Below are 24885 nucleotides of genomic sequence, written 5' to 3'. Positions count from 1 at the left end.
TCAAAAGTTGTCGCTACTAAAAATAATTTTAGCAATTTAATTGGCATTTCTTAACACGTTCGCGGGCAATAAAGATTTCAATCAGTTGCTAAAATGGACAGGTGATTCACTGTTATGCTAATTGTAATATCGAAATCTCAAAGAATCACAATTTTAACCCTTTGCACTGGAGTGGTGACTCTAAAACACCATTAAAATTATTATACCACGTTTCAAAATAATTTATATACATATTATGAAAGTTCAGATTTAAATAATTGTTAAATTTTTAATTTTGCATGAATCACAAGATTCAAATTTATATGCATATAGTGAACTTTGGCATAGAAAATAGAAATATTGTAAGTCAAAAGAATTGTTTTAGATTTGCAGTTTAAATAGCTTCGACTGCAAAGGGTTAATAGTTATATGTTATATACACAAAGAGAAGACAAAATGAAATAATAGTACTCAATGAATCGGTTTGCTATTATATTAAAGCGAAATAATTTCAAAAATGAATGCAGTATAGATTTGAAGACATGATGATGTTACTGACGAACTTGAATGTTGTTACACCGACATAATTTTGCATCACAATAAAAATGAATACTATAGCATCACTAATACGACCCTTAACGTCTGTGCACAATAAAAAGTTACTATTTAAAATACTCTAATGAATTTCATTTTCCATAAAGAAATGTAATATCATAATAGGTTATACTAAAGCTTACATTACAGATAACTGGTTTAATAAAATTACACGTTTAAACACGTTTAAATTTCATCTCTATAAAAATATAACGAACATTTTTTCTGGGTTCGTTTTTTTCAAGTATATTGCCTCAGTTTTATAGAATTTTTACACAACACAACGTGTCAAAAGTGATTAACCTGCAACCGGTCCAGTGGCTCTTATATGAACATTTTCATGAGTTAACATATAAATATGGAAGAATAAATATGTAAGCTCAATCCGCATTATGTTTAATAATATTCTGTCAGAATTTCGTTTACGTACTTTAAATATACCAGCAAATATTCACGTAACTGTTTCAAAACATGTTAATTTGTATATGCCATTAATTTTTCAGTAAATATTATTTTAATTGTACAGTAAATATTTTTGTTTTATAAACGGGTTGATGCTTTATAATAGGAATTGTTCAAGGTGATACAGAAATAAAATTATTTTAAGTTCATTTATCGTTTAAAAAATATCTACAAGAATAGTTAAAACACCTGTGGAAAAAAGCGACGATTTCCCTTCAATTGAGTAAATTTACAACAAGTATGATAAAGCTATAGCACCAACTCGCATCCTCTTCGTTAAAATTATTCACTAAACAAGCGATGACATATTTTTTCGCAGCAATGCACATGTCGTTCTGAATCGAATGATCTTAATATTTCGCAGTCAGAAATAATGAATGACCTCCGCAGTTACAATTCGTGCCATCAATGTCAATTCATTCGCTCGTAAAAGTTCCCTTATAAAAACGACCTTTTTAATTACTCATAATAAAACACGACGAAATTCAGAAACCTTATTTAGCGAGCTCGCTGGCTGCTGTAAAAATCAACGGGGAACAGAATTTTCCCAAGCATTCAATCTCCCAAAGCGGGAGCAACTTTTCTCATTTTCACCGGTCCTCCAGTCACGAATGTGGCCGGGGTCTCGGTAGAATATAATTTATGTATGGCAATAAAGCTAGCATTAATGTAAATTACGTTTCACGATAAGCCGTGCCGTGGGAGCACCCTTAATAAAGAGTTCCTTTGCTTATTATTTTCAGACTCGACGGCGCGGTGCAACGCTAACAACAACGGTCTACCATCTGCTCGTACTAGCCGGTATGTTGGCCTTCGGATCGGCGGCGTTCTGTCCGAACGGCTGCACCTGCGACGACGACAACCTCGTGGTGTCCTGCATAGGAGCGAATCTGGACGTGATACCGATCGCCTTGAACCCCAGCATCCAGCGGATAGTGCTGAAGGAGAACCGGATAAAAATCGTGGACGCCGCGGCGTTCCAATTCTACGGCGACTTGAAGAACGTTGACCTCTCTAGCAACCACCTCTTCATCATACCGAACGGGAGCTTCGAGGCGCAGAAGCAACTGGTGGAGCTGCACCTTAGGCACAACAAGATCTCGGCGTTGACCGAGAAAACGTTCCAAGGCCTGAAATCTCTGACGGTGCTGAATCTGCGGGACAACTACCTGGAGAACCTGAAGAACGGTTTGTTCGCTTCGCTGTCGAAGTTGGAGGAGCTCGATCTGGGGAAAAATCGGATATCGAAGGTAGAGCCGAACGCGTTCCAAAAGCTGGGCACTCTCCGGGTGTTGCATCTCGATGACAATCAGTTAAGAACGATCCCGTCACCGGCTTTGGCGCCGTTAAACGCTTTGGCCGAGTTGCACATAGGCTGGAACGCGTTCTCCTCGCTGCCCGACGATGCGTTCAAAGGTCTGGAACAGTTGACGGTGCTCGACATAACCGGCGCCGGTTTAGACGACATCAGCGACGGTGCTTTCCGCGGACTGAACGCTCTGCGTACACTGGGTCTCGATGGGAACAAGTTACGGGAAGTGCCGACGAAACAGTTGGCGGTGCTGCCTCGCCTCGAGGAGCTCACCTTGGGTCAAAACTATTTCACGACCCTGAGATCCGGCGCGTTCCAGGGCCTGTCCAAGCTGAAAAAACTCGACATATCTGCGGCAAAGCTGTTGACCACCGTCGAACGAGGAGCGTTCTCGGATAACGCTAATCTGGAGACCCTTGTGTTGAACAGCAACAAACGACTGACGACGATGGAGGACGGATCCCTAGCCGGTTTACCCAATCTGAGGCATCTGATGCTCCGTGACAACGCGTTCACCGGGTTCTCGGAATCCCTGGTGGCCTGGAACGAGCTGCGTCGCCTGGATTTAAGCGAGAATCCCTTTGTCTGCGACTGCGGTTTGCTTTGGTTATCCGAAGTCCTAGTCCCAAGAAACTCCAGTCCGGTGATATGCGGGGAACCCCCGGAATCGAAGGGAAAACCGATGAAGGGCATGACGCCGGACGAGCTGGGTTGCGCTTTTTCCGATCCGCGGAAACAAGCATTGTTGGCCACGCTGTGCGCGGCAGGGCTCGCCCTTCTTACCGGCTTGGCTTTGATCCTCTACTACCGATGCCGTAGACGCGTCCGTGACGCGCTCAAGGACTACAAATGGAAGAATCGCGCAATCTCCCGCAAAGAACACGAGTACCAGAAGACCTTCTCCGACGACGAGTACATCGTCCGATCGGCACACCCGCACCCGCACCACCACCATCACCATCACCAGCAACAGTCCCAGCAGATGCCGCCTCACCATCACCACCATCATCTGCAGCAACAACAGCAACAGCTGCAGCAACAGCAGCAGCAACAACACTCCCAGATCTCGACCAATATCAAGCCTATACCGGTGACGGAACTGTAGCTAGAACTTCGGGCGGCGAGCCCTGGAGTCGGAGGCGTTTGGTTCCTGCCGCACGGCAGTACGACCCTTGCTGAAGGCTTCACCTACATCGACGGGGAGACGGCGCGACAGATGCGCCGCCCGGGAACGCTGCCCAACTCCGGTACATCCGGTCACCGATCGGTCGGCCCCATGGAGGACGGCTCGTCGCCGTTGAGCATCGCCGCCGATAATTGCTCGTCGACCAGCGGCCGGTTGCATTACTCGAATCATTCTCTGCGGCGCACGCCCCAGCCGCCGCATCTGCCGGCCCGCGACAAGGACAGCCCCTCCGAGAGAGGGCAGAACGACTCGCGGGTTCAGAACGGCATTCCGGGACACCACCATCAACCACCGCCGCTGCCCTCGAGACACCAGGCCTCCTGCGGACAATCGTCCTACCCTACGCTGCCCATGAACGGCCACGCGACCCATCAGTATCACCACTTCCCGCGCGAGAAGGATCGATCGTCCCGCGATCGAAGTCGCGATCGGGACGTCGGGGTTCAGTCGGTCCCCCATCGGTCGGACAAGCACCGGGAGGCGCAGATGGAGATGGAGATGGAGATGGAGATGCACGACGGAATGGACATGGGCGAGATCGGCTCGTATCGCGCGTAAATGCAAAAATCCGCGATGCGAACGGATGCGAACTCGCGTGGTGGAGAGATCGGACGCGGGGCAGGCCGAGTGAATTGAAATCGAAGACTGAATCCGAGCGTTGAACGAACAGAGCATCCGGCAACGAAGTTAAGATGGCGGATGACGCACACGGATGGCGCGTGCATTGGGAGAGAACGGGATTGGCGAGTACACTGGTAAATCAAATTGAAGACTGATTAGGACTGGCATCGGTGAACGATATCGACGAGCAATTTACTGATACTGGTACATTCCAATCACCCTATTCACGAGGCCTTGGTGGAACAAATGAACACTGATTCCAAGTGGACCTCGGTCTCGTAGGATCGCGCGTCGCAGCTCCCCTGTCGATGGTGTTCCGGCACGGCTCGAATGCTCCACGAACGATCCACGGGATGGTTAACGATAACGGTGCTGCACCAAGGGAATGGGTTACCGACTCGTCCTTACGATTAAAAAGATCGGCCGCAGACGCCAAGGTGTGGGAAGCGAATCGATCGATCGCGCGCTACAAGTCGCCGCAAAGCTTTCTTAAGCACCACGTGATCCGGGCGCGGACTTTTTGTCTGCGTACGTAACTACTCTGGATAACACACATGCTCCGGAGGTTCCATAACGAATGGACGAAGTTTACAAGGCAAGACGGATCGGCCAGGAGATTGCGACGGTGAAACGTTCTCGTGGAATCGCGTCAAAGAGGACAGCGGTGGAGGCAGTCCACGGTCGTGTTCGCGTTGACGGCAAAGGCGCGCGCTCCAGACGACTGCGACTTTGATACGTCCCCGACGAACGGGCTCCGAAAGACCGAAATCGGAGGAAGAAAGCGAAGAAGATAAAATGCGCCGCGAAGTTGCGAAAATGTTATCCGCTGAACGAACGTCCCGGCGCACGAGACTCGGAGACGCATCGTTTGTAAATGTCACGCTAGCAAGGCGACAGAGTGGAACCATCGAATCGCAATTCGAGCTGGCGGGAGCCCTCTGTCGCGTTTCTACTTACGCTGCGGGTCCCAGTCGGTCCGATAATTACCGGAAGCAAACGTCCTCGTGGCACGAACTACGAGTCACAAGGAAAAACCGAGAGAGAATCGTATTCAGATTAACTCTGCGCGTAACTTAACGTGTCCCTTTGTATTTTCAATTTCTCGCGGTCGAATTATGTTCGCGCGCGTACCACGTATTTATTAACGTTGCAAACGAACCTTTCGTTTCACTTTTCACGCGAGAATCATCGTATATGACTTTTTCTACTCGGTTACGATTTCCGAAATGGGTACTTAATAACTGTAATTTCCGGATCATCCGTAGTCCTCGCGCGTTGGTGCTAACCCCTGCAAATCCGCCGGCGTTATTTTCGAGTATTTGGCTGAAAATCATTTTCTCTGCAAAGCTTCTTATAATCATGGGGGACAGTACATTAACCCTTGTGTTAATAACCGCGTACCATTTTGCACTTCTTCTTCAAAATATTTTTGGCTTCCGATGAGATATTTCGTTTTCCAACAAGGTCGTTACTTGGCAATTTTCTATTGATATCGAAAAAAGTACTAAATTAGATTGGAAGATAAAGTTTGATGTACGTTTTTTTCAATAACCAGAATGGTCATGTACCCTAATAGAAGAAAAAGATAGAGAGCGCAATTCTCTAGACAATTAATAAAAATATTTTATCGCGGTGATAAATATAAAATAAATAGGATCTCGGTTACAGAACAACGTCGACTATTTCGGTTATCAACATAAGGGTTAAGATACGTAATCCTAGTTTTACCGATTCATTTACCGATCACATATCGGAGTTTCGAGGATGGAACAAGCTGACGACGTCGCAGGGATTCTACGAAATTGTCTGCACTGTCAGAGTGGCACGCGTACTTGCGATAAATCATGCGTTCGAAGCCGTCCATTTTGTCCCAGACACGCTTCATTGGCGCCAAGGTTTCCGAAATTACGCTCGTAGTCATTCATCTACATCAGGCATGAGCAACAAGCGCTCTTTGCACTGAGAGCGCTCTGAATTGCCCCCGGGAGCAACGCTTAAGGGCAAACGACGCCAGGGGAAGAGGTAGAAGGTTAGCGATAGTCTTCTGTTTTACTTTCGTTGCGCGAAGTACGCTGACTAGGCGTGGCACTGTTTCTTCGACTTCGATGGAGCCCGAACGATTCCCCAAAGGGCAATCTGTTCCCATACCTGGTCTCTTTGTTTGCTCTTTCATTTAATAATAATCACTTTATCTCGCGAGAAAACCCTAAGCCCTGCGACGTCGTCAGCGCGTTTCGAGAACGAGTTTTCTTAAAATAACGCCATTCGCAAACGCGTTCTGAATACGATCCGTGACAAGACGTTCGCGTAGCACCCGGCTGACACGGACTGGCGTACATTTCGAACACACGTAGATCGTAGTCGACCGCTTAATTATACCGAGAGACTGTTGAGTGCGACAGAAAGAGACGACCTCAAGTTCGATGGTGTCTCGGTAGACGACTCGCGGCACCTGACACGACAGACGGGGTTTTCAGACACGAACGCGATCTTAGCGAGTCGGCTACCGAGTAACCGCTTCATTAAACATTCTAAGTACTGTACTTCGTAAATCAGAAATCGTGTAACGATATTTTTTTTACATTCGAGGGCTCCTCCGCGGACACCATTGATCCCGGACTGAAAATTTAAACGTAGCCTAGAACCGAAGTGGTGTTCACTTCTCTATCTTCGTTCGTTATAAGAATCGTCTGGACAAGATCGCAGACCGTCGGAGTTTCATCTGATCCTTCTTTTGTATTTTATTTTCAACTCTGCCGAACTTCGCTTTTATTTCTCTGACAATACGCAAACGCTACAGTTTATTTTAGCCTTGCTAAGTTTACAATTTATACAGTAGTGGAACATTCGATAGGATTATATTTATAATTATTTTTTCAAGGAGAATTTCTATTCGACGAAATTTTAGTGTACATAATGTACTCGATTGTTATAATTTAAGCATTATTAGTTTGGTATTACGAATATGTAACTAACAGAGGTTTCTCGGAACGATAACAGGCCTACCGTTGTATAGGATCGATCACTGATTACTCTTTCCGATTTTGTGTTTCTCTTCGTAGAAAGCTCTTTCTTTAATTCCGTATAAAACAGATTTGTGCTAAACTCAAGGCGAACGTGTAATAACGGTTTATCGTGACCACAAATAGTAGTGTATGATATCGATTTTCGAATCTTGTTAAAGCATTTCAGTTTTTTCTAATTTTATATTAAATAACTTTTTCTTCGTTTATTCCGTTGTTTAATTATCCGCGTAGATCATTTGCACAATGTGAAATATTTTAACCCTTTGCACTCCATGCCATTCCAGCTGCGAATCCAAAATAATTTTTCTGACTTCTAGTATCTCCATTTTATATAACAAAATTCATTCTAAGCATATGAACTTGAATCTCGCGACACATATAACAGCTACATTTTCAACAATTTTTTAAATTTAAACTTTCGCGATATCTATAAAAACAATTTTGAAACGTGTTACAACAATTTTAATGGAATCGCAGAGTCGCCACCCGAGTGCAAAGGATCAATCTAATACATTTCCAAAAGAGGTAACCGTTGTTCATAAGCGAAAGAATGTAATTAATTAACGAGGATCCTTAAGTTGGCACAAATGTTTACGTGTAATTTTATGCTACAAAACGCGTTGACACACATAAAACATTCGAACACGATTTTCCACGGATCACATTATTTTCTGACCTACGATGTTCTCATATCAAATCGTCGCGATCTCGGTCGTCCGTATTGTGATGTTAAGTTATTCGATTCTCGCAGACGCGGCAGGCGCTAATGAACCACGCTGAACGCGCCCACGATAAATAACAATTGCCCGATGTAAATAAATTCTTGCAATGTGTCTCGTGAACACGGGAGGATCGGACTCGTATTTAACACGTTGAGTGCCACGCGGTTTTATAACGACTTCCTCGTCAGGCCGCGCGCGCTGGCATCGTGGTACAGCAATGCAAAGCGTCAGTCACCGATGACTGACGCGGCCTGAACGGAAAGCTCGGTGTCAGTCACGCGGCACTCAACGTGTTAAAACTCTGTAACACGGCAGCAAAGTGTCGCGCGTAGACGGAAACTATCTAGGATACGACGCCTCGAAGTTGTAAATAATTATTTTTTATTCTTTAAGATTTACGGGAGTTTCTCTTGATTGTAAGACATGTATATATTTTTCACGAGATCGAGAAGCTAATATATCTTTGGTATAAATTGCATGGTGTAAATCGTAAATTTAAGTGGGTCGTCTTGCCGCGGACCGGTCGCCTGTGTTCACCTGTCGCTAACGAAACGACCACGCGATCATAGTTTTTCGTTTTTCCGAATCGGTGAAAATTCGTCCGAGAGTTTCCGACAGCGAGTTCTCGAAAAGAAATACACGATTCTTCTCCGCCGCTTATTATCTCGAACATTCGACGCTCTGGCGTTCGAAGACCGTCGACCTCGCCGGTAAATAAGCCCGACGTGTCTTGTTACCGTCGAAATGCGATTGCGAGGACAGAAACGTTTTCATACACCGAACAATAAACGGCAGTTCTCTCTAAATCCATAGCTAGTTGAGCCGAGCGAGTATCCGTTGACGCGAACCGAAAATTTTAATCGACTTATTAATTGAACGCAAGTTCTTTTTGTTTTTTAAAGTGGTTAAATATAATAACAGTTCTTAACATTTTTGATTTATTACTTATATTATTTTTTGCTTCCATGTTCCCTATTCCGCATTCAACAGAAAACGAACAGTAAGAAACAGCGAATAGAATTACGATGCATACATTTAGGTACAATACAGAAAGAATCAAAATTATGTTTCAGTGATAATAAATACAGAAAATAGCAAATAACAGCAATTTGTTCAGATTGAAAAATTTGATAAAATAATAAAATGCAGTTTGTGCAAAGTAAACTTTGTAAAGGATTCTGAGATGTCTACTGTATTAAAAAAAATTCTTATTTGAAGTAAAAATCTCATATTCTTTTAACTGTCTCTGTAAAATCCTAATCTTTTAAAAAGATGTTATGTATAATCTGAAAAATCGTATAACAAATTCTATATATTTATAAAAAAGATATTAAAAAAATTTAAGAAAAAGTATATATCATTCCAAACTAATCTTGTTCCCTAAATGTATGTAATCCTTTAAATAAATAAAGCTCAACTCCTACAGATCCTTACGATTTATTTATTTTGACAATGTTGACAAGAGCTACCTCATTATTAACAATTCGCTAGCAGGAAAAGGAGATAAATTGTTCTCAAATATTCATATTTAACTAAATCCAAGAAAATTCGTGTCGTTTTAATCAACTGGATGATAACACGTATATTGATCAATGAATGCTTTATTTAAGAAACTACATTTCTATCTTATCTTCTTGATAAAACATTTCATTACTTTTACTATAAAAGTGCTTCAACTCTCTTCCAGTATCTGATCGATTCTGTATATGATTGAACAGTTAAAAGATTTAATAATTCAGTAAATTAAAAAGTTCTAATTGAAACGAAGATATATTCATTTTTTGTTAACTATAAATTATACGATTTCCGTGTATGCATTGTAAAATGTAAAACTGCAATATCTGATAATGTAAATAAGTCTCATTTCGTGCGTTTATAGTATAAAGCAAGAACGTTTTAATTCTTTACAAAATACATAAATACATACAATTGACACAAATCCCCATGCATCCATTTTTATTTTATATATTTTTAAACTTTTAAGTATTTTTTTGAGATCCAACGCAAATGATTCAAAAATGAAACAATTGAAATATAGACGGTACAGCTCGAAATGTGCTAACCGCGCGATGGTCGACAGCAAGAAAATCTAAAATTCTCGAACTCTCCTGTTGCTGAATAAAAGTAGCCAACAGGAGTCGAGGGATGAAAACTGGTTATTATATTTCCAAGCTCGCGGAGACAATGGAATTTCCGTGCTTATCAAATATTTGGCAAATGAGATCGCGTTAAAACGAACGAGCCGGTGGGTCCGAGGTGGTTTTTCAGCTGCTCGATGCACGGATACGAAGAAGCTAGGAGAGCTGAGAAAGATGCGAACCTTGCGCGACGAGATTATTCTTCCGGCCGAGTGTACCCTGTGGAATTCGACGGTCACCCCGGCCGAGAAAGGTGACTGCACCTTCAATCGACTTTCCTGCCGTCCCTGTCCGTGCAGGAGCTAGCTGAATTCCAGGCTCTCCCCGGCCTGGACGAGCTTCGATTGCGAAATAAGTTCCGAATAGCTACCAGCCACCGATTGTTTGCGGAAAATCGAAGGAAATCCTTCCGCGCGGATTGCGATCGAAACGTGCCACTCGATCGGACGATCGGGCGAATTCGTTGCGTCGCCGGTATTCGCGGATACCTCTACGCCCGCCCTGTTCTTATGCTGTTTATTTCTTTAATTACCGGCAGCATCGCGTTCATAATCGGTGGAATAACGTTAACGTGTGATCCGGGTCGCATTTTTCATCGTTACATGTGGAATGTCCGATATAACACCAATTGCATAAAGTATTTATATGAAGTTTATGGTCAAGAAAAGATATCATGCTTACACAAGAGTATATCATTTGAACCCCTTGCACTCGGAAAATATAAATAAACTACCAGTGACACGAATTTAGTTGTTCCTAAAGTGATAATATTTTAAATAAAATATAATATGATGGAAAGTTGAAAATAATAATTAATATGGGACAGAAATTGTTAATATTGCAATCATCACAATTATCACCACAGTTGTGTCTCCTGAAAGAGAACGTTGTGTTTTAAACCGTAATATTGATTTATACGAATGTCTAACGTGACTTTCAAGTAGTATTATCAAAGTTAATAATTGGACGCATTAAAGTAAATTAAAGTATATTCAACAGTGAAGTTAATTATTTTATAAATGTAGTACACGAACAACCAGAATATGTCATTTATGCTACAATGGAATTGAGAAGCTTGTGTTTTAACTACAGTGGTGACTGCTTCCAATTAATTATGTCTATTTGAAAGTACTGTTAAAAATCTGGTATTTCACATGTAAGATGCAAATACGTATAAACTTAATTAAAAACGATTAAGTTTTGTTTGACGAAGATTACAGGACATTGAATAAGAATATTGTGCACTTTATATTTATGTTTGTATAAATATTATAAGAACGTTGAGTGTGCAGGAAAAGAAATTTTCTAAAACGTGAGATTAGAGTAAGATTAGAGACAAAGTAACTCCTTCTCCCCGGTTGGCAGGTTAACGTTACTATTAGTACGAATATTATTATTACTATTAATATGATCGCAATAATTTATTACACTCACATTTACACTCGAGTTTCGTTTCTCTTTTCTCAACACGACAGAACACGTATCGATATTAAAATATTTAATGTGTCTGTTCAATTTAAATAGCATTAGGTTATTTTTAATTTTTTTAAAACGCCCTCCATCGCAAAATATTGATTGGTTATAATTTCTTGGCGATACAAAGTCGCTTTTAAAATACTCATTAATTATTTCATTTATTTTCGCAAAGATGTGATTTTCGATCATAAACATTTACTCGATAGATAATGCATTCGTACGTTTAGTTTTATCTTATTTGCGAACAGTGTATTTAGTTTATCTCTGGAGCAATATTTATTCATAAATATTAACGAGTAAATACTTAGAAAATTAATATATGAAATTGTATTTCATAGTTTATGAAGCTCTTTTGAAGGTATTGTCAAAATATTCGATATCTCCTTATTAACATAACTTATTTGAATCCATATTTAAGAATAAGTATTATTACAACTACGAATCAAAAGTATTGCTACATTCGTAATATTTATAGTAAAATTATTATGCCGAATTAGGAACAACGGAGATTATTCTGTGATGTCGTACGAATCATTAAATTATAAGTATATGTTTAAAGTGTTGTTATTAAGAAAATTGATTTCCTTAAAGCACTCTTACAAATAATTCATACAACACGGATCAAGTGCCAATAACACATACTAATTTAAGATGTAAATTACGAATTGCAAACTATCTGGTTCCAATAGTTTATTACGGTGTATTTCGACGAAAAATTCTACCGCATTTTTGCATAACAATTTTTGTTACTAAGATAGGTGGTTCATATTTTTATCTCGCATAACATTTTTAACTATTCTTTCGGTAATGAAATAAATTTTAATTCGACAACATCGGCAACGCTTTTATACAAATTACTTTTAAAAATGATTTGAAATAATGCATTACGAACTGATTCTAAAAGCCGCCATTTTTCGAACACGCATCACTTGAGGAAATCATTTCTTATTTGACAGTCTCTTCTACGTTCGCAGCTGGATGTTCATAATAAACACTTGACAGTCTAAATTCGTATACGACTCCGAAAATGCATCGTGTGGTAAGAAACAATAAATACAGAAGCACCAAGTGAAAAATGGACGTTGTTAGTCGATGAGTGTGACGGAGAAATTACGATTCGGTTGTCACGAATGACTATTTCGAATGATATCACAATAAGGAACTTTGTTAACACAATCCAACGCCCAATCATTTTATCGTATAATTCTAAACACTCTAATTTTATAACCGTTCAAGCGATGATTATTTTTCACATAATAGATACCGAAATATTTTTAGATATAAATTGGAATTTATTAAAAAGTAAAATCAAAAAATTCGCTAAGAAAATAATTGACGAAATAAAGTTTAAATATTATTAATACTGAAGCAACAATGTAGCCGGCAACAGTTGCTTGCTGCTACAAAAAGCAAGTGCTTCACTTCAGAGACAATTGAAAGAAACTTTTCGCCTCTTCCAGTAGAACTATTAAACCAAAATATAGCGAGAGTGATATATTTCGAGAAGATTTCTTCAATTTCAAATGAATTATCACGTTACGAATTAACGACAACCATTTATCCGAATGCAGTACCCACGCAATAACCGGTCAACGACATAATCAACATTTGAACGGGATCGAAATATTCTGACACCCTCTGTGTTCACAAGAATCGTCATTTCGCAAAAACCTTAGGAATAATTTAAACGCAAAATTAATCGTAATCTATCGTTTAAGCAAAACAGTGGCATGCGGTTATTTGAAATCGTAACTCCGACGAAACAAGATCAAAAAGGTTTCAGATAATTGCCCAAGTTCAAAGCACAAACGATCGACTGCAACTAATATATGTACAAGCATAGTGTATGAATCCTTGTAAATTGTACAGGGTGTCAACAAATGTTTTCTCGTGGCTAGCACAAGTGAACTCTGCATCCTTGGATCGGCGATAATCCGTCAAAAAAAGTTCTTGCAAAAGCGCTTTTTGCCGACTTTTTCAAGATCAAAATTGTTTTTTAATCGTCTTATAAACGATTGTAAAAACTACCATATTAAAACAAGATGTTCACCGATTCGAGGATACAAAATTTCGCTATCCTACTCACGTCGATTGTCTGCCACCCTGTACAATGCCTAAAAAGAACATTTGGTTTGTATCGGAGGTGGCCTATTTAAATAATATTTGTTTCCATTATGTGACCGAAGTATTCTAATTGCTTAAAAAGAATGCACGACAGTTCGATCAACGCAATTATTTCAGCCATGTCGTTTCCTCGCGCAAGGTTTATTTAAAATTGATCAGAGGAATTTATCGATAGAACAGCGCATCCTCTTCCCTTTTATACTCTATTTAATATTTATGGTACTGATACAGATTAAATTCGTTGTGTTAATGATTAAAATTTAAATATTCAAAAGCATCAATTTTCGGCGAACTTTGTCGAAGATATTGAACGCGTAATCAACCTGAAATTGAATGTTTAACATTATTTTCTATAACGCATGCAACGCAACGGCAAATATAACGGCGAATTTAAGAACAGTATTGGAAGCATAATAATACATTGATGGGAGCTAGAATCGTTTAATTTATCCTTGAATCACCTAATGCATCAATTTTGTGTTCGCAGAAAATTTACGATAAATAATACTTTGATATATAGCCAATATCGCAGTGATCGACATCTCTTGTACAATGTGACATGAATTTGTAATCAGAGCTGAGAAAGAAATGATATTTCAGTAAATGAAATATTTTATTTGAATAACATAAAATAAAATATTTTCTTTGAGTAACATAAAATAAAATATTTTATTTTCATAATGTCAAACATACAATAAAACATATTATTTTGACAATCATGCAGTATAATGTAAAATACTTCGTAAATCATCATTTCGTTAAATATTGCAAAATTTTTCAGGTAAAATACTAATTGGAATAATGTTGTAAACAACGTTTACGACAAACTAAATATTTTCTTGGCCAAAGTATAATTTCTCGAACAAGTAAAATATTTTATTTTCAAAAATAGATGCACGATGTAAAATAAAAATTACTAATTAAAATAGCATTTTACTCAGCTCTATAATATATAATAATTTATTATAAATTCAAGTCAAGTGGAATACGCGATTGAACTTCGATTACTTAAATCCCCGATTAATTAAAACTGCAAAAAGTTTTTTACACGTTGTTCGCGCTCTGCGCGCATCCCGACACTCACATAAAAGAAACTGCCCGCCTAAGCTCGTACAGTTTATCGGCGACCGACGTCGGCGAACGTCATCGGAAGAGAGTTCCATGCAAGATCGATCCGAAACCTCGATCTTCTTTTACGCGGAGTTGTTTCTAATGATTTTTTCTACACCGAAATTCCGAACGTGTAACGCTCGTACCGGACGCATTGTCTTTAAATAAACACGGCGCGCACTATTTTTGATCACAGCGAGCCTGAAATTCGTTTCGATATTCAGCCCTCGAGCACGGAATATCCCGTGAAAACCCGTTGCACCGTGAACTTGTTTCATCAATCGATCATACGTCATAACTCTATCAAGGGATCGGCGGAACTTATAATCGGATTCGATGAAACGTGTTCGCGGGCCGCGCGCGTTACGTTTTTCGCCCGCGCGTAATCGGAAAACCGTTTAGTTTTGCCCGACGGATCCCGGGGACGAGACGATCGGTATATTAACCGCGAGCAAACTCGAGACTTAGCGATAAGACAGGTTCTAAGTATATCAGATGTTATATTTTAAGAAACGAGCGCGAGTTTTCGAACGGAGGGACGGCGTTGTAAACGAAACGGAAAACGCGAAATGCGGGCGGCAACGTCGTGGACTGGAGGGTTTCAGCACCGTTCCGCCTGCATTTTCAGCGATTAAACCTGCGAATGTTCGTTGCACCGAAGGAACCTAACGTTAGATTGTCCGATTGTAATTAAGTATATCGTAAGTGTACATGTTGGGGTCAAGTATCGTAGGTAGTCGACGAGAGAGACAGAAGAAAAAGAGAAAAAAGAAAAGAGTGTTACTCTGTTACGGTAGATTCGGCGGAAGAAAATTATATATTTTACGATATGACTGTCGTACCGAGCGATTGCGAGGAAGAGTTAATTAACTACACATCGTACCGTATTTGCTAGTCAATCGACACACGTTCGGATGATGGTGGGACGGGGTGAGGGGAATAAAATACGAGGAATAGAGAGTGTGATCGAGTAAATGAAATTACGTCACGAATATTAAATGATTGTACAAAATTGAATGCCAATAGTTTGTAAGGCCTATCATTTCTCGAGACCGACTTGTGTTTATATCGTACGATGTATCTAGTACTACGCGCCAAATCGCACGGCGCCCCCAAACTCGTATCTATGCACACGATTCATTCACGTTCCTTTCCCACAGGAGAGGCGGGCTAGAGTTCTCATTGGTTTCGAGATACTCTGAAAGTAGTTTTCCGCAAACCGTCGATCGAAGTGCTTTCCGTTAACCCCCTGGTCCTCGCTTTTACAGTCACGAACGTAGAACTAAATTTCAAACGCGGACTCGTTCCTCCTTTTTTTCCAGTTTCTGCTTTTTTACAAGGAGACTGAGTATGTCAAGTAGTTTCTTCCCTCCTCTTTTTGTTAACACTTTATCGACTGCGCGGTTCAATTACAGTTTCACGGATTAACATGCGACCAGAACACGTCGTCTTTTTTTTTCTCAAAGATGTGTTTGCATAATCTGCTTTCTTAATGTATCAATTACTATATTATGATCTACTGAATTGTAATAACGTAATGGAAGCAAGATTGACAAACAATTTATAAATTGATTTGAGATGAATAAACAAACCAGAAAATTTAATAACGTTGACAGTATAGTCAAGGATACGTAGCAGTTGATTAAAGAAATCAATTATCAATTACGAAACTATGATAAAATTAACTAAGTGAAATATCAAACAGTGAACCCATTGGAAGAATTTAAGGCTACAGTTACATTTTTCTTAACTTGTAAACACATTTTTATTTACATTCCGTTAATTAAAAGTAACGTCTAACAATAACGTATATAACCTAGGCAAAGAAATTTTATTTGCTTTGAAATCTTGATAGTTTTCTAAGTAAGATTTTACTTGGTACTAAGTAAACTTTTAACTCGACACTCGAACTCAATGGACTAAAGCAACCGATAAAGTGTTCAGGAACAACAATCGCACGAAAGAGTGGTCGCGTAATCAAAAAAGCTCTCTAAAATGGCAAACTCTAGCTAGCCTCGGTAGGTAGTGGCGGTTAACTTCGGTGTCCATTCCAGTTCTTCGATCTTCGAATTCAAAATCGTCTTCAATTTCAAAAAGAGACTTAAAAAAAGGACTCACAGGGCTTCACGAAGTTAGCGGCGTAACAAGGGTTGAGCGAGATACGATGTTTTAAATAAAAAAAGAAAAAATGAAGAAGAAGAAGAGATAATTGCAATTTTGGATCGGAACGTCAGACGGCAAACAAGACCGGAAATATGCTCGATGACACTGTACATTCGTGTAAAGCATAACGGAGCCTTAATGAGAAAGCAATATGCATCCTTAAAAACTGCTTAAAGTATTTTCAAGCTGCTAATTCTATACGAATAATTAATTCCTATACTTAAGTAATGTCGTGGTGTCTAAATCCTCGGAAGATCTGCGCTCTGCGACCCGTTTTTGCGAACGAAGGAGCCCGTGTTCCGAGTATTAACGATACAACCCACGGGTAGCATGCTCGATCTTCATAAATGTATTCTATTGTAACGCACAATCTTCCTTGAACTCGAATAATTAATCATACCGATCGATTGTTTTCACTGCCATGTAAACCTTTTAACCGTGCTTGCTTTTACGAGACACAAGTTTTCTGTCATTGGATGGTTTCGCGTTAAGGAATTCAATAACATATCGGTCTATCACTACGGTCTGCACTTCACAGTTTGCCAATACGTCGGTTCCTTTCGGTTAAAAGGTGAAAAACTATTATCCCGCAACTGTACAAAAAGCAAAGCTGTGTCGCAACGACGAATTTACGTTTGTTACTTTTGGAAAACAATTCTGCGTGTGTCTAACCGCTCGAGGAATGAATGCTATACCGTGGGCGGCAAAGTCTTCGACAAAGACTTCGTTGTACATAGACTTCCGAAGCTAGCGTGTAAGAATCATTCATCGCCTATACGATTTTCTCCCACTTATTGAATCTTTATTATAAAGTATATAATAATGGCGAGCGTGGTCCCGGTTCCAGCGACCTTCTTTCCCGCTGAACGATTGCTGAGTCGATCGCTGAACGACGACCGATCGAGACTGTAAATAATAGTGAGGCGAGCCGGGAAAAAGGCCGACAGCAACGCGACGCGTTCGAGAAAAAAAAAATAAATAGTAGCCGGCGCTCCGTATTTTGGCGTAAAGAATAAGCAAATAATGTCGACTCGCGAAACCGAACGGGCAGACGACGGTGTTCGGCGAGTCGTCGGGCCATAACATAGGTCATTAAATATAATATAATAATATTATAGGGATATTCCAGCGTTATTTTGTACATAAACAACTTTATCAACGGATATTAAGAAGTCATCAATAAATCTATATATAAAAGGTATTACCTGTGCAGTTTTTTATAACACGATATCCTATCACCGTCGCCGCAATTCCAGTCGCTGATTATAATTTGTTTACGGAAACAAACTCATTACACGTTAACACGTTCGACGCCGCGCGTTTATTTGAAATTACTATTTCCGCAGGTTCGCATGTAATGTTCATTAACAGAAATAATAATATGCTAAATAATTAAATCGTATCATTAAAGCAGACAGAACTATGATTCACGGCGCGTTTACTTCACTGTCAATCACCGGCGACTGACGCACTGATTTAACTTTGATTATCATTGACAGACGCACCGGTGAAAGCGTTAATACATTGTAGTATGCATTACAATGCGGAATCATTGGATTTTTGAACAAAAACATTCCTCTCACATAACACATTTATTTCAATAAAAATTTCGGTATCAATACATATAGATATAGGGTCGTACAATGGTTTTGTCTGTACATGAAAATGACATAGTCATGTATACTGAGCTTGCAGTATAAACAAACATTTTATATAATAAATAAATATATATATATTTATAATAATTATTCATATTGATATATTCTTTATACTGTATTAATATATTTCTTTGACTGTCTAGGTTTTAAATAAACCGATCTTTTTCACCTCTATACACTAAACGACAAACTACACAAAACATATACGCAACAACTGGAATGTATGTTCCATAAAGTAACGCAATATATTGCCAGGAAAAAATGCCATTCTTATTTAGAAAACGAATACACACACAATTTTATCATACAGAATTACATAGTTCGTACGAAAATCTGAAACAATAGTATACATATCGAAACAAGTAGCGTTCGTTATTTCGAGTTTGCGTAAGAAATTGAGTGAACAGTTCTATTTTTTGCTTAGTGCAATACCGAGGCCAACAATACTTGCAACACCGACAATAACCCCTCCTGCAATGGCCATGCCGTAGAGACCCTCTGAAAAAAAAATACATATAATACTAGTAACAATATATGACACAGATATTTTTTCACTTTAAATATTAAGTAGACATTACTATTAAATTACACGCCGCAATCATAATGATTGATAACAAATAAGGTACAAATCACATATAAAGGCATTAAATGAATTCATTTCGTCACACTATTTTTATTAGACACAAATACTGTACAAGAGAAAAGTGGAAAATATAATACTGAAAGAATTAAACATTTATTCTCATTCTGATATTTTAGTAATAAATGTGAATATTAGTTTACAATACAAAACATGTATACGTGATATATCTTATTATATACACATTTGTCAAATATATACCGGAATATCATGGTGTTATATTAATCTCTTTTATGAAGAAGTTGTTATAAACAGTTATCAAACAAAAATGTAACATGCTCTTATTAAACACATGTAAAGTATGTAATCAAATTTCCCGAGCCACTTGCAATCCAATTCTAAGCTAATCTAAGGATTAAATAAATAATTAAACTACATTTGCAGAATAGAAGCGTAAATAAATATTTGCGCAGAAGTGATGCTAAACTAAATAGTTTCAAACGAGTTAACGTCGTAAACTTAATAACTTATCATGATTAGCATATATACATATATATCGGGATTGTTGTTGTTCTCAGGCATGTCGGTAAGGTAAATAATTGGTCATTCTTGTTAGTGAGGATTTTATGATTAAAAGATTAAAATAGATTATAAGTGAGTTTCACATAACCACCAAAGAAACTACATTGTGTAAGTAGTATATCCAAGTGAATATTTTTACAACAAACTAGACAATGCTACCACCATCATGATTAATAAATAAATGATTTTCTACACAAATAGGTACAACTGTTCAGAATACAATAATTATCTGAATTTGCAAGATGTATTGTAATTGTTGAAGAAGACTGCTACTGAACACACTATATTGTAATTTTAAAGTGTTATTTGTTTTGAAATAATTGGCTTAATTTTTTTAAAAAGATCTGATAGTTTAGATTAGGTGAAGTTACAATATTCATATAGTGAGCAGATTGTCTGGTATTGCTGATATAGTTTGAGCTTCCATGATGACTGTGGTACATTTTATTTTTAACCCTGGTGACTCAACGGTTTAGAAGAGACGCGCTTCCGCTTTAAATTATAACAAAATTTATACATTTATTTTAAAACGCAGAACTTTAACCTTTTATGGTAGTTGTTGATTATATTGAACTGATTATATTGAAAGAATAAAATTTGAAACGCTCCACGTTAAGCTTTGACCGTATCGACCACGATAAAAATGAGTACGTTATTAATCATGTTATTCACGCAGCGTATCACGATAATCTGCTGTATGGTATATCTTTTAAATATTGCGTTTTACTTATTGTATTTTCAATTGGATTCAAATTATTGAAGTTCAAGTATACAGTATTTCTACTAGTTTAAGATGATAAATATATCATAGAAGATATATAATTTATCATAATACTGATACGTCTCTTAATCCTAATTGGTAAGTACTGCATATTATACAATAATATATAGAACACATATCATTTTAAAACATAAGAAAATTAATTATACTAATATTAATTATCCTAAATTATAAGGAATGTAATGACTGCCAACCCATGAAAATAATAATACGACTAGAAATAATAGAAAGTAAAATGAATGTCTACTTATACTACATATTGGACGCAGAAGCAGCAAAGCAAATTGGAGAATATTTCTTAATTGTCAAAGCCAATAATAAGTTATAAAAACAAAACCTTTTTCCATTTTTTTGTTGATCAGAGTCTCCAGATGTTGCACTTGTGTGTTTTCAGGTTCAATTCTTAGAAATGCTCTTACATATGATAAAGCCTTTGTATATTCCTATAAATATAACAAATAATTAATTAATATTCAATTATAGGTTGAACTCTATATAAGTTATATCTGATAACTACTTTTATTCTAGCATTTCCAATGGCTAAATAATAAAGATAATCTCGTCTCTCTGTATCCGTATGTTTGTTGTAAAGATCTTCCATCAAAATTATTCCTTTTCTAATATCCGCAGGATATTTACTCCTGACGAGACACCATGCATACTCAAACTGTGCTTTTTGCGTCACAAATGATGAATGCAATTGTTCATGGTATATACGTTCAAACGTCTGGAAAAAATTCATATATACATATATATGTATCTATTATATATAACATACTAAGTCATTGCATCATACATCTCGAGCTTTTGTAATTTTAAAATATAACTTATGCATCAAAATAATAGTGTAGAAACCTGATTTATAATTTTATGAAATACGAATGACAATAAATACATTTACAACTTGAAGAATATTAAATTAATCCTACATAACCTCTAAAAATGATACGTCACGTTTAGAATTCAAAAATACGATAGAATGATTTATGTAATTTTGATATCACAATATGGTTGATGTTACTGCCTTAAAAAACATCAGAAAAAACTTAAACAAGCTAACAATATTATTCATACTCATTTTTCATGAAAATAACTTACCTTCAAGTCGTCAGAAGAAACAACCTCTTCTAGAACGTCCTCCATTTTCTAATAGAACTCTACGCGAATTACACGACGTATTAATTTATCTTGTTCTAAATTCTACCTTATACGCAAATAACACATCACAAATCCAACAACTACGTTTCGAGTCGGGCTGTCAAAGGTAAAGAAACAATCAAGTGCTCTGATACTTTTCCATTTTTACGTACTCATTGGTGAAACAGCGCCACACCGCGCCATTATATGTGCGGTTTAAATAATCCTCAAACTGTATAAGTATTAAATATCTTTTATCTTCTTAAATTAATACACTATAATTCAAAGTGAATGTTAATCGTTTCAATCTAATTAATCAGCAAATAATGAAAGGTACGTTTTATTGTTTTTAAATTGTAAACTTCATCTTTATCTTATTTAGAGAATATGTACCAAACACATTTGTGGTACATAATATACGAAATTATCAATCTATTTTTTCTTACATATGTATAGTATTTTTTATACTTATAGTATTTAAAAGATACTTTAAATATACAGTGGATGTAAAAAATATTAATAAGCAATCTTAATTTTTTTTTAGAGATGTCAAAGGGATTAGTTTACTAAACAGTAGCTAAAAAAATTGCAATTGTTGGCGTAATAAATGAATTGAAAAATGATGTTTCTTCAGCTTTTTTTTCTGATCCTAGGTGAAAATTTAGAAAGCACATTTTCTAGATTTCAATAATTTATATATATACATGCTGAAAATTTCATTGAAATCAGTGGATGCATAATCAAATCATAGTCACTGATGGATGTAAAAATGATCTGTCTTGGATACAAAATTCTTGACAAATTTACATAATGCATTTTTCACATTTTTACAGCTTAGATAAAGGAGTTAAAAAAACATTTCTCTTGTCTCTTCATTGTATTTTTTTTTTTATTGTGTTACATCTAGTATAATGACACAAATTTTACTCAATAATATGATACTGATTTTATAAATAAAATGGATTGATAAAAAAAACAAATTATAGACTTTATTATCCTATATTATTTATTATAAGCATTTATTGACAATACTAGGTATTAACTATTTGAAAAAAGTTCATTTAATCGTTTTGTAATTGAATATAATGGCATGCCCATTACAGTATAAAAATCGCCATCAATTTTTTCAATAAGACATCCACCAAGACCTTGCACACCATAGGCTCCAGCTTTATCGCTATATATAAAAATTGTTATACCTCACAAGGTAATAATTTCTTCCAAAAAGCAATCAAATTTATACTTACAAAGGTTCTCCTGAATTTATATACGTTTCTATTTGTTCTGCTGATATATCACCAAACTTTACTTTAGTAGATTCATAAAAGTTTATTTCTTTCTTCTGCGATTTTAAGCATACTCCTGAATAAACTACATGTTCTCTATTCGCTAGACTAAAGTACAATGAAATTTTTAGCTTCATTGATAGAATTATAGTAATCAAGTACACTTGAATTATTTATATTACCTTGACAACATTTCAAACGCTTGTGACTTATCTTTTGGTTTTCCATAAATAATATTATCCATCGTAACCATAGTGTCTGCACCAATTATTAAAGTAGGTGGTTTAGGATCTTCTTTTAATCTGTTATATACTTCTAATACTTTATACTTTGCTATATCTTCAACATACTTTCCATAATTTGTATATGTAGATTTGTCTAAATTCTCATCATATGACGAAGGTACTATTTCTGTATTTAGTAGACCCTAATATTGAATTAGAAATCTAGTATGATCAATATAATCTAAAATTGTTTTACCTATGTAACTATTTATTGTAAATATTTCGATTTCAAGTGTAGAATAATCATAAATTAAGTATAGAATAAAATATTACAATAGTAGTAAACCATACATTATCATTTCCGTAAAAGCATACATTTAATTAAATTTCCTAGGTTAACACAATGTTACCATGTTATGGCTTGCAAACAAAAGTTTTCAGTATAACAATAATAGTAACATACAATGTTATAAAAAGAATTACCAATTGTTTTATTATTTCATGTCTTCTGGGAGATCCACTAGCTAAAATTATTCTACCAGTAGCTAAAGCTTGTCTTGTTTGTTCTAACATAATTATATGTATACTTTATAGAGCTTTTATATTCATATATACATAATTAGTAGTTGTTGCACTAATTCTATATATTGCAAAGATCTTTCACGTTTACGCTGTGAATTTTAATCGCAAACGTTTCACACGATCACGTTGGATCATGTTCATTTTTATCTGTTGCAATGTCCAGTAAATCTATCTAGATGTCGCTAGGTATAATAACTTCCACTGTGTAATAAGATTGCATGATTGTCTTCATTTCTTTAACACTTATTTTATTTTTTTCAAACATTTTCTAATATTCATTCTTGTGCTAAGTTTTCTCTCAATTGCTCTTATTCTGAAATTATTAATATAGATATTAGAAAAGATGCAAATAAATTATTTGATATATAAAACAACGTTATATACTATTCAATAATGTATAGTACTTACACAATATATTTTAACTCTGTAAAATGCCAAAAAATGACAGAAATGCCAGACAACATATGTAAAATAAAATAATATAAGAATCAGCTTCTTTTTTGTAAATAACTTATTATTTCTCAGAAAGTTTACATGGATTTAGTATTTACTGCGTAAATTCATACTTTTTAATAATACATTAGTAGAATCTGGAAACATTTGATCAAAGTTTGGACACAATATTATACAAAAATTGGACATTTGATATATTGGCAGACAATAAAAGTTCGATAAAAATGATTCTTTAATGAAAATACCAGCAATGTGATATATGTATAATGTATCATTATATGATATATATTATATTATCAGTAATGACAGATGTTTATTTACAAACAAAATATACCTTGAGCAATGGTACATGTCTATTTCAAATGATGATTTTACTATCTTTAATCTATATTTCAAAGAAATTATAATTGTATCCTAACTTAAATCCAAATTATAATTTAGTTCAATATAATAGTCGACTTATATCGTTTTATAAGTATGACAGACCGAATTTATTTAAATTTTTCCCCTTTTGCGTTCAATGTATGCTTGAATTAAAAAACATATTAAATAAATAGGTGGATGTTTAGTAAGTTTAGCATTAAGGAAAATAATATTTTGTTCACATCAGAATTTTCGCTAATTTCGTAAAAAAGAAGTGTACAATGCAATCCTCGACAGGTATAGAGATAGATAGTTGACAGTATTCC

At 36.7% G+C, this 24885-nt stretch overlaps 4 protein-coding genes across 7 annotated transcripts in view; 2 read left to right on the top strand and 2 right to left on the bottom strand.

Annotated features, from left to right (window-relative positions):
* LOC144478809 (uncharacterized) overlaps positions 1-3452 on the top strand; it is a 668769-nt gene extending 665317 nt beyond the window's left edge. For all 4 annotated transcript variants that reach the window (XM_078197075.1, XM_078197074.1, XM_078197076.1 and 1 more), the window contains one exon: positions 1779-3452. In XM_078197075.1, the coding sequence (XP_078053201.1) occupies positions 1779-3452 (1674 nt within the window). The remainder of the gene's footprint in view (positions 1-1778) is intronic.
* Positions 3453-3563: 111 nt separating this feature from the next.
* LOC144478811 (uncharacterized) lies at positions 3564-8832 on the top strand. Its single transcript, XM_078197078.1, has one exon. The coding sequence runs from the start codon at positions 3564-3566 to the stop codon at positions 4089-4091; it is 528 nt and encodes a 175-aa protein (XP_078053204.1). The 3' UTR covers positions 4092-8832.
* A 9987-nt stretch (positions 8833-18819) lies between these two features.
* Fis1 (Mitochondrial fission 1 protein) lies at positions 18820-21837 on the bottom strand. Its single transcript, XM_078197399.1, has 4 exons — positions 21613-21837; positions 21032-21241; positions 20852-20957; positions 18820-19069 (listed from the first exon to the last, which is right to left on the bottom strand). The coding sequence occupies exons 1-4, from the start codon at positions 21655-21657 to the stop codon at positions 18981-18983; spliced, it is 450 nt and encodes a 149-aa protein (XP_078053525.1). The 5' UTR covers positions 21658-21837; the 3' UTR covers positions 18820-18980.
* A 565-nt stretch (positions 21838-22402) lies between these two features.
* LOC144478983 (dTTP/UTP pyrophosphatase) lies at positions 22403-23889 on the bottom strand. The gene is made up of 4 exons (XM_078197412.1): positions 23645-23889; positions 23120-23364; positions 22899-23045; positions 22403-22828 (listed from the first exon to the last, which is right to left on the bottom strand). Exons 1-4 carry the CDS (start codon positions 23732-23734, stop codon positions 22690-22692), a joined length of 621 nt encoding a protein of 206 aa, XP_078053538.1. The 5' UTR covers positions 23735-23889; the 3' UTR covers positions 22403-22689.
* Positions 23890-24885: the final 996 nt, after the last annotated feature.

Source organism: Augochlora pura, chromosome 3 (assembly GCF_028453695.1).
Source record: "Augochlora pura isolate Apur16 chromosome 3, APUR_v2.2.1, whole genome shotgun sequence".
Classification (NCBI taxonomy): Eukaryota; Metazoa; Arthropoda; class Insecta; order Hymenoptera; family Halictidae; genus Augochlora; species Augochlora pura.
This window is presented reverse-complemented; position numbering and strand designations above follow the sequence as displayed.